This window comes from Henckelia pumila, chromosome 2, assembly GCF_033568475.1.
Source record: "Henckelia pumila isolate YLH828 chromosome 2, ASM3356847v2, whole genome shotgun sequence".
NCBI classification, from domain to species: Eukaryota; Viridiplantae; Streptophyta; class Magnoliopsida; order Lamiales; family Gesneriaceae; genus Henckelia; species Henckelia pumila.
Genome location: NC_133121.1, coordinates 145,726,325 through 145,737,876, shown reverse-complemented (window position 1 = coordinate 145,737,876; position 11,552 = coordinate 145,726,325). Strand labels below are relative to the sequence as shown.

Sequence of the window (11,552 nt, the reverse complement as noted above, 5' to 3'; positions counted from 1 at the left end):
TTTTTTTGTTATATCGAATTTTTTTCAGTTTTTATACGGTATCAATATGGATTTTTTTCGTAGCAAAATTTCAGAATTTCAGTATCGGTATCGATATGAATTTTTTTCATACCAATATTTTTTATACGGTATACCGAAAAACCACCCCTAATCGTGTGTTTGTACATGCATTTTGTACACGAACAAAGTAATTATAATTTGATATATATTAATATAAATGTAATATCATGATTGTAAAAAAAATAGTGATGTATCATAATGCAATTTGATAGAGACAATATGAAAAATAAGTTTTTTTTTTTAAAAAAAAAAGCTATATGAAAAATAAATTAAAATGGTATTTTTTTAATGACGTGAGAATCCGCAGCGTTACTTTTTGGTGCGCACTGGATAAACATCCGGACTAATGCAATAGCATGCAAACTACGCTAGTCAGGTAAACCACACTAGGTAAGACTTATGCGACAGGCTCGTCCAATAAGTTATTGGTAGAGGGAATCGAACTCTTGATCTCTGTCCAAGTGTTCACATACTCCACTAACTAGAATACCGTTTGAAACAATACTTAAAATGGTAATTTTGAGAACAAAAGTTGGTGTCCATGTCTTTCTCTATCATGGAGATAATATATAACTTGTTTATGTATATCAGATAAAAATCTTTCATAATAACTGTTGGGTCTTTTACCAACACAATTTCATCTAGAAAGGAGTCAATTAACGTCTAAATAACTTTTTTATTCATGCATGAATTGAAAAATGTTGGTCATTCTTCTAAAATTAGACCAAATAATTCATGTGTTATTATTATCGAGCTTAGGGAGATAGATAGATAGACAGACTTGGAAAAACTATCCATATTCCGTATTGATGCCTTTTGGGGAATTTGGACTGAAATTTGGTCATAATTAGACCTGCGGACTTTGAAGATTTTGGTCTCATCAACCTTGTGATGCTTGTTCTCACCTTAATTTTCTTGGTCCGAACGAAGCCATTTATATTGATGCATTTTTAAAACAAAAAAGATTTCAGGATAGCAATGAGTTGTAAACCATGAATTTAACTAATACACGTTTCGCTTTTCACAACATGACGTGTGATTTGGAACGTTTCCATATGGAACGAAATGGATTTTAGACCCCATTAGTATTGTACAAAATAAACGATGTTTCTTTTTTCCTTTTTTTTTTTTTTTTTTAACATCGTCCAACATCTATACATTAAGAATACATAATTCAGAAACATCGACCAGTGGGAATCGAGTTTCGTGTTGGTAAGGAATGCATTTTAAACAAGAATGTGCTATATTATAGAAATGACATAAATGTTCATCAACTTACATCCATTTGTATAATTTTATTTATTTATTCACATACTCCACCAAGAACCATTTTCCTGTGCAGAAAAAACTAGATGAACTATACATTTTTTAACATACAAATAGCATATGAACATATGCGATGCCATACAAAGACAACAATATAGCTCCATAATCGTCATGTGATATGAATCTACAGTCTAATGGTGCACATAACGGCAGTTTTGAAATCTAAGGGGGGGAAAGGTGGTTTCGCAATGAGGGATCTCCATGTCCTCGTGACGGGATGGTATATTTGTATAAGCAGTACCGTGGCTGACCTCATGTGTTGACGAGATCGCCGGCTATCTGCTGTTGAATCATTTATGTTCATAAGGGTAAGTAAGTGCAGCTCCCCATCTAATGCAACAAAACCAACCAAGGAATCATCAGAGGCTCTTTTAGGCACGGCAGTCTCCGTTGTCCAACGATTACAAATCATATCGTACCTGTATCAGACAAGATGCTATCTCTGAATGTCTAAATTGGTTTTAATCAGAGAAAATAAAGCAGTAGAACTCAATATTTTCCATATATATTACTTTCCTGATGTCCACTCCTACATATCCTATGGGCTACAACCCAATAACGCTTCTAAACATTCAAATGTCAGGAGTGTGCATGACTTGATAGACAAAAGGGATATAGAGTGAATGCAAGGTTCCTTCAGCACAAAGTAAAGGCGTCGAACAGGAATTGTCAGCATAATATCATGTGTATAAAAGACAATTTGTTAAAATTTAGTGTTGATACTTGGTCGAAATTTTTAAGCAGTTAATTAACATTTATTGTGCCTTTGTGTTGGACAGTCCAGAAAAATCATGGTAAAAGTTAAAGATGCATGAAACTCTTGAAATCAAGAGGATCTTATAAATGAATGCCGCAAGATAAATTAGCATGAGAAAACTGGATCGCGTAGCAGAGATGAGGATAATATTATCAACTTACTAAGAGTAGTGTCATATACATGGCGTGCAAGAGTAGCCCACCTTATCTACTAAAAATAACCACTTTTATAGCATTTCTGCATGTTCGCATTCCAGTTACGGGAGCATTTTGCTGACTTCTTACGGCATCAAGCATAAACTTGTTTCTATTTATACATCTAAAAAGAAACTCTTCTCATCCATTTTGATGCATTTTTACCAAGCAACATTTTGTCTCACAAAAGCTTAACATCTTTTTGACCAAGCAACATTCCTTAATTTGGCTACCCATGAACTTAACTCATCATACCAAACCCACTCTTTTTCCCTTCTCAGGAGCATAACAAGAATCAACTCCAACAGATCAGTAAGGACTAGCAGCACAACAAACATCTCCCTGTACTAGCTCTAAAAAGAGTGTTTAAAATTAAACAAGTGAACTTAAGCTGAAGAGGAAAACCACTAATTTTATTGTGAGATAAGAAGTCAGTCAAGGATGTCTGTCAGCTAGCTGTTTGATAAGTAACAATCTAAAAAAAAACATAAACATAGCAAGAAAGAAAGAGTAGTAAAACGTTGATGTTAAAGTATTCATATAGCACGACAAACCGAATGGCCAACACAAAGGGGTATGTATAAAGAAGTTCCTAGAATGTTGTGCTGTTGTACGAATACAAAAACTAATCATAGGACTGAGAAATAAAGTTATACTTAAAACTGCAATAAGCATGCTCAAACTAGTTCTAAAAGTCATGAAAAACTATGATTTTAACCAGGTATGGTAGTGCTCCATTGCAATAATTCATCCAGGAGAGTGGAAATCTAATCAGCATCTCCAGTCTACTGATAATGATTAACTTTGACGCCTAGCAAACGAACAATACAATATGATAGCAAACAAAAAGCTTAAATTCACCTTAATATTTCACTCTCGTCGAGCATGAAAATCCCAAGAACATCCTCGTCCCGTCCCTCCACCACCACAATTTTCCCCAGTCTCCTTCTCTCCCCTTCTTCCCACATATCTCCAAGCTCCTTCCATTTACCGCCATTTTTCAATTCCATCACCACCGCATCTCTATAATATTCATCTACAGGGAACACCCCTGAGACTGTCCTCGATTCCCCATATCCTCCCATCACCCAAAACTCCTTGCCAAGAAAGAACCCAACACACCCAGCTCGAAACCTCGGTAGCCCATCTAATGCCACCCACTCATCCTTTCCAATATCATACATCTCCACCGAGCTCATCCTACTTCCTGCAGCCCCAAACATGGTGTGCCTAGAACCACCCCCCGCCACCACAATCTTCCCCAACTCCGGCACCGCAGCACAAGCAAAGCTGCCACGCGGGGTGATCATGGGAGACAGTACTTCCCAAGAGAAGGTCGAAAAATCGAACCGAAACGCGGAGGAGGAAGGGGAAGGGCGATCAAGAGGAAACGAACGGGTATCGAAGAGGGATCCACCGAGCACATAAAAGTGGGGGCCCACTGAAACAGAGATGAAATTGGACAGCCCATAAACATGGGGGTTGCAGGGCATAGGTGGAAGCGGGCACCAAGAGAGGTTCTTGGGATCAAACAAGTAAGGAGAGAAAATCGAAGGGTCTTGTGGGAAAATACAAAGTAGTTGCGGTGCAACAACGTAATTCTGTCGAAGAGATATTAGGGTTTTCGATGAGAAGAAACGTCTCCATGATTTGCAGGTGGGTTTGAGGCGTGCGTGGTGAGCATAAGGGACAAAAGCTAAAATCAACGCCCCCAAATCGTTGGGGAGGCCGGGGATTAGGGTTATGGCTAGGTTTTGAACGCCGATTTCCTCCGACGACGAAAGGTGGGCCATTAATTGATGAACAAACGGATAATCTTTCCCCCCAAATCAATCAATTAAGAACAAATAGCAGCAAATTAAATATTCCTCACCTCGATCCGATGGAACAGCGAAGCTATGTACAAACTCCAAACCGTGAGGTACAAGAGAGTGAAGTTGTGAGAAAGAAGGAGCACATTAATGTCGGTTGTCTTGATTGACAATCTTTCCATTCGGAGACTGAAAAGGTCACTCCGACTTTCGGGTTTTTGCATTCACAGAGATGCGACACGTGTCTTTGACTTTTACATCCAATTAGCTGCTGATGATGTTTTTTTTTTTTTTTACAAGAAAAAAATTAAGGGACATTTTTATTTATCCTTTGTGCATCTCAGATTGGATGCTTATAAAGTCGTTTCTTTATATTAAAATTAATTTGTTTTTGAAAATAAATTAAAATTATTTTCGTATGATCTAATATTGGCTTTCATTTAATTACGAGAATCAGAATCAGTACAATCAGCAACAAAAAATATAACATACATGAACAAGAAAACTAAAATATCATAAAAACACATGGGATTGACATTAAAACCCCAAATTTTTTAAACATGTGGCTATGTCACACTAACAAGAGTATGAGCCGTCATACTCGCTTGTCGCCGTATAAAGCAAGATTTAATTAAGGATGCTTCTATGTCCAAAAGGGGAAGACATTGACATATTAAAGCCCCGTATTCGGTTAGATTTGTATTGTTGTCATGAATTGCATCCATCACAGGCTTTGAATGTGTATCAAAAATCACATCTTTAAATTCAAGATCAATAGATCAAAGCAGTATGTCCAATAGTGCAATTCTTTAGCCTTTCGACTATTAACAATTCCAGTTTCGCAGACTCAGAAATTTATTTACTAACCAGTTAAATATCAAGTTTCTAGCATCTCCTTTTATTCCAAGAATTCACGTATCAAAACTATCCAAATCGAGATATTATAAATGGTCACTCGTTGTAATAACGAAGTGGACCGATAGAGTGATGGGCTTGGATGGATGATAACGGACTGCGCGACAGGCTTGTGTTTTGCTCATAAAAGTTGGGCTTTAGATTATTCAGGTAGTGGTCTTTTTTTTGGTAACTTTTCTCCTTTTTTTTCTTTTTTTTTTTTTTTTGGTAAATTCCATCGAGAATTCAATAATCCATGCAATGACTTGAAAGTCTTTAATCATCGTGTATTATCGTCTCGGGGCACCTGTAAAATGGAGACGATGGTGAATCAATTCACCATCGAGCTTTTGACCAAATCTCTCTCATGTATTACGAGGCTTTTTGTTTTTTGTTTTTTGTTTTTTCTCTTTTTTTTTTTTTAAACCTCCTAGTTAACAAATAGAGAACCAAGGAAGAGGGAAAATTAAAGAGGAGATTTTTAATCACTTTGGCTTCCATATTCCTGCATGGACATTAACCTGCGTAGCTTTAATTAACCTTTTTTACACGGTAAAGCTAAGACATTATAGGTTGCACGATCTTGAATCATCAAGTATTTTATTTTATGATTTAAACTAGACAGCTAGGATAGATATATACTAATATTCTTACACGGAAAAAAAAAAAAAAAAACAGAGTCTTTAGGATAAGATAATGTCCAGAAAATCAAACTCTAGTATATAGAGCTAATGGGTGCTGACTTTTGATTAGGTATCCCATCATTTTCTCGCTACAAACACAAATGGATATAATTATTATTGTTCATTACAAGCAACTTGTGTATAGCATTCAAACCCCACCTCGAGTCATCTTATTTTGTATTCATCTTCACCTCTCATTCTAAAATCGTAATAATTCAACAAATTTGTGATTTGCAAAAGATCTGCCGTGCTTAATTTAATTATGTTATCCTTTGATTTGTAATCACAAATAATTTGAAGCGGAAAAGCTAGAAACTTGCTAATGGACACACATATATATATTTGTAAACTTTAACCTCACTCTCTATTTACTTGAGGTGGGTTATTATACATTAATTATCTAAAAATAATAAACATTTCAAGATGGATTCAACAAAAGAAGGAACCAAAATTAAAAAAAAAAAAAAAAACTTTATATGGAAATTAATTCACCAAATTGAAATGTTTTGTGAATAAGAAGATGAAGAAGAAGATGATGAAGAACAGCTCAAAAGCTGCTCTAAATACTCTGCCCCCAAATCCTCCAAAATCACGACATTTCCCGTTTCTTGATTCTTGCAGATTTTCTTGGTGCTCACCCCTGATTTCTTCTTCCTCATGGAATGCTTCTTCTTCAGAGCAATCACCGGCGAGCACCCCTCCTCCTCCATGCCGCACTTCATTTCTTGGAGAGACTCCTTCACCCTCTCCACCGGGAAATTGAGCACCGCCGCGCAACCCCTCATGGAGAATGCAGCTTGGTCATAAGCCAAGGCGGCGGCCTCCGCGCTGTCGAACGTCCCCAGCCAGACGCGGACGCCGTTCCTCGTCGAGTCCCTTATCTCCGCCGCGTACTTCCCCCACGGCCGCTTCCTGACACCTCTGTACGACCTCTCCTTCTTGTCTTCTCCGGCGCTCTTCACGTGGGAATCCACCTCTTCTAATTCCTTGTAACACGAAGTCGAGTTCGTGTTCGAGTTCGAGTTCGACTCGGAGGATTCCTTCACGGCGCCCTCTGCCAGAACTCCCAACAGGAGCATTTCTTCGGAATCATTGACGTTGAAGGGGAGAGAGAAATCGGGGAACTCCATGGAAAGGGAATCCAGGGAACATTCCGGGGAGTAATCTGTTAAAGGGTACTGGAATTGGTATTGGAATTGGTGATGGAAGACGGAAGAATCCATTGTCGATTTTTTTATTTTTTGTTTTTTTAATTAAGGTTGTTCTTTCTTGTTGGAGTAAAGTTTGACGAAGATTTTTGCGCATTATATACCCATGGAATACTGGATTTCTTTCATTAAAATATTCATTAATTTTTCTTTCTTTTTTTTTTTACATTAAAATAATCAAATACTTTTTATATGAGGGAGATGAATTTTATTTTAATCGTGAAAGATGAAAATTGGGTAAGAGGGATGTTTTTGGGGCAAAAGCAAAACGTCTCGTGGAACTGTATATTGGCACGTGAGTCAAACAGTAGGGATGACGTACGGCGGCGGGGGCCCTACTCTTTCATTTAAATACATACGCAAATACATGTATGTATTATTAATTAAATAAAATAATAAATTTAATAATTAATAATAATAAAATTAAAGTTTCCTGTTTATCTGATGAATGAATATATTTGGGAGACATGGCCGAGGATGTTTTATTAATGTTGAGACATGTCAGCCAACTTGGAATTCTTTTTTACAAGATTTGTTGTTTATTGGCTGCGCTTTTAACGGTATGAGGTGTAATATTAACAAACTCTCTCTCCAAATGTTTCACTTCACCTTTTAAATTACTTTCATCGGTGAGTTGTTAAAATAATACTTCTCTTGATTTCAAACTTATCTGAATTTACAGGCTCAGTTCTACTGCAATCCTTAGGAAATTTATATAAATAATATTTTATTTTTAATATGTATACACACATATATCCAAAACACTTATTTTCACAATTTTTGTAATGTTGTCCCGTCTTGTTATTAATTAAAGAGAAAATGCATTATACATGTGTAGGATGCAATTGATTTTTCCTTGTTTTTGTCATGGTATTTTGTTACACGTTATATTTGTGTGTATGTATATGGATTTACGATTTTGATATATTTTGTCACATCCAATAAGTGAATGTTATCTCAGCGATGTTCATGTAGATGCCCACATTGAGTGCACAACATATATATCGTACTCTATATAAAGTCACTTCAGCTTAACTCTACGTAGAATAAATAATCTCCTCCATTGCCAGATAAAGAAAATAAATTATGGAACTAGTGTTGTTTAACGTAGTAATATGCTAATATAATTTATAAATACTAACAGAGTACTATATTACACACAATGCATAACATGTGCCATACGTGACCAAAAAAGAAAGGAAGGAGATCATTTTTTTTTATTATTTTTTGAAATAGTAAATCATTTTATTTTTAGATCGGTATGTTTGGATGCTTAAAAAATGAAATTTGAATTGAATTTGAAATTAGAATTGAAATTGGATTTTAAATTCATGGATTCAAATTCCATTTTAATATTTGAAAAAAAAATTAAATTACATATTGGAATTTAATAGCATAAATTTTAGGAAAGTGGTATTTTGTAAAAAAAAAATGTTAGAAAAACTAAAATTTATAACTAAAATTTATTATTAAAAATAATTTTATTATTTTTATAAATCCAAATCCCATGAAATCTCATGAAATCCGACTAATTTTATAAAGATTTCAATTAGTTAAATGAAATCTCATGATCAAATATCAATCTCATTTTAAAATTCTATTTTACCAAACATCACAACAGTTAATAATTTGCAAATTCAAACCCACCAAATCCCGACCAAATTCAGTCCACCAAATACAGTGAAAGTAACATAGAAGATGGGTCCAAGGATAATTTTACAACTTAAAAAAAAAAGTTTCATAACGCACGAAACATTATTTCTTCGAGAAGGTTTAACGTTAATTTTTTTTTTTGGAATAAAAAAGTTTAACGTTAATGACTAAAGAGATAAACACATTTTCAGAACACACTTGATAGAAATATATATCAAATGAGCATGATGATAATTGAGGAATGCATGCCATTCATATGCAACATTGTAAATGTCTTTAGCACGAGACAAATGTGGCAACATGGGAATTTGTTATTTTACAAGAATTACAAAAACAAGGAGATGTGATTTCTTTCTCTTTTGAGGACCAGATTCATGGCACTGAAAGGTTCCCTTTTGTACACTATTCACAGTGCTAGCTTGGTCCTACATATTTTTGTGGATTGTGTGTACGTTCCTACAACAACAGTCAACAGTATCCACGAAGACAAAAAAGCCCAATAATTACAAAATATGACAAAATTATTTAAAATATATACACATTATATATATATATATATATATATATATAATAATAATAATAATAATATAATATAATTTGTGTAATATACGACTCCTTTAAAAAATCATCATGTGAACCAGTTTTAACGTTGATGGTGTAATAAATGGAAATGGTTGGGGTCTTTTTTGGAGGTCGGAAAATGCCAATGTTTCGTGACACAAGTGGCGATAAAAGCTCGAACGGTGTCGCTTTCGGATAGAGAAAAATGCAAACTATTTAGAACTTCTAATTTACCTTCTCTTTGGCGACAAAAAGGAGATAAATTCCATTTCATACATACACGGGATGGATTTTTATGTGGAAATTTTCATCTCACAATTGATATTTCGTTGTTCAAATCAAATTTTACTCTTCATTCCATTTTGTACGTGTTTGTGAATTGGGAATAGAATAAAATTATTAATCACAAAAACGACAGTCAATTTGTGATAATGATGTCTCATTTGATCCGATCCGTTAAAAAATATTACTTTTCATTATATATATGAGTTGGATCGACCCATTTCAAATATATATGTCTGTGAGATAGTGTCACGGTGATGGGAGGCATATTCGTCATTAAATTATTATTTCGATTACATCATTCATTTTAATGGGTATAAAATGAAAAAATAATCATTAGTAGATTATTTTTGAATTTTATATGGGTCAAATTTATATTATGCATATTTTTAAGTGTCAATTAATTTCACATATTATGGTATGAAAGGATAATATGTCAATGTCGTTGCTTTATTAATTATTCATGCTAAAAGAGTGAATGTTATCACGGATCTTGTTCGATGTTATCTTATTGGGGTAGTGTCCAATTGAGTATTTAACGACCAAACTTTTCTGAAATATCTCGTGTGCATAAAAAGATGAACCGTTGGATCTAACATTTGGATAGTGTTCATATACTAGCATTGACGAAACCGTCATTAGGCGTAGAGAATTAAAAATTAAAGTAAAAAAAAAAAGTTAAGAAAAACTATTATATAAAATAAAACTCATCGATTTAGATTAATTATTAAAACATCGTCTAAATTATTCTATTTATGAAAATATGTTGAGAAAAAAATATCATGTGGCTACTTTTTACTATCCAATTAAATTAAATTCAATCAAATATAATTTGGTCGCGTCAAATGAAAAATTACGTCTAATCTCTCCAAATCCAAATCACACCAAATTCAACTAATCTCGGTAGGTTTGCTTAAGTTAAACAACACATTTCAAATCCAAATCAATTCCATTTGGCCAATTACAGAAGGGGTACTGACAAATTTCACACTCTGTAATTCAGGCTCTAAAATAATTATTATTGTCACATAAAATTCCGTCATATACTTTTGATTCCATAATTAATCAAAATGTAGTTTTATTTGATAAAATTGTAATTGTTTTCACTTTTAACTCATTTTTAGTAGAGTTCCAATAACATTTAAGATATTTCAGTTAATGTTTAAAGTCATGTCAGACCAAAAATTAAAAAAAAAAATGTGTTAAAAGATAGTGGAGTTGGATCTAACTTGGATCCAAAAGTTAGTTTAAAAGGAGGATATAAGCAATTTCCAGAAATTTTATCCAAACTAATAAGAAGTTGAACACTAACGCACCCTCTTGATACCATGTTAAGATTTGCAATTGAACTTAACTCAAACTCAAGAGCGATTACAGAATTTACAGTTCAAATCTACGTTGATGTGAAACACTACACACTAACAGAACTAATAAAGGCAAACGCGAAACTTGTCGATATTGAATATGTCTCCATTATTCTTGGTATATACTGCAAAATTAATTAATTAAGCATGATAAAAGATGGAATTAGTTGAGCAGTTGCCTCGTGCGTCAAAGGGAGAGAAGGTTCCAACAAACATTTGGACTAGTCCTTTGTATCTTGACCGAAATGAACCTTAATTTCCTATCTTTGAGGCAAATTATATTTCTTATATATTCTCTCAAATCCATCGAAAACCATTTGACACGGACAGATTCATCGTACGTGGGCACTGAACCTAGTTGAAGCGAGCTGCCTAATTTATTGTTGTTTATTATTGAAGCCAAAAATACTAGGACGTGGTGAAATTAAATCATTACATATTTATCGAAAGTAATTTCAAATGTATGGGGTACGTCTGATCGTGAACACTTTTGGCCACGGGGAATGAACCCATTTTCATCTTTAATTTTGCTGCTTTAATTTTTCTACGGATCTTGGACCAATTCGTTACATCACCTCTTACATTTCATTTCAACAGTCGAATTTGACCATATATCTTCAGTTTGAAAGAAAAGATTCAAGATTTCATCGCAAGCTTAAAATCTTAACCGTTAGGATATCGTTTGGTATCATGAATGGGATGTACGATAGATGAATAAAAACATGATGAGATATTGGTAAACAAGACATAGTTATGAAT

The 11,552-nt window shown here is 34.1% G+C and overlaps 2 protein-coding genes across 2 annotated transcripts; both read right to left on the bottom strand.

The window, feature by feature from the left end:
- Positions 1–1,324: 1,324 nt before the first annotated feature.
- LOC140882351 (F-box/kelch-repeat protein OR23) lies at positions 1,325–4,342 on the bottom strand. The gene is made up of 2 exons (XM_073288306.1): positions 3,199–4,342; positions 1,325–1,805 (listed from the first exon to the last, which is right to left on the bottom strand). The coding sequence occupies exons 1-2, from the start codon at positions 4,128–4,130 to the stop codon at positions 1,511–1,513; spliced, it is 1,227 nt and encodes a 408-aa protein (XP_073144407.1). The 5' UTR covers positions 4,131–4,342; the 3' UTR covers positions 1,325–1,510.
- A 1,621-nt stretch (positions 4,343–5,963) lies between these two features.
- Positions 5,964–7,019, bottom strand: LOC140879987 (ethylene-response factor C3-like). The gene has a single exon (XM_073284006.1). It carries the CDS (start codon positions 6,946–6,948, stop codon positions 6,214–6,216), a length of 735 nt encoding a protein of 244 aa, XP_073140107.1. The 5' UTR covers positions 6,949–7,019; the 3' UTR covers positions 5,964–6,213.
- Positions 7,020–11,552: the final 4,533 nt, after the last annotated feature.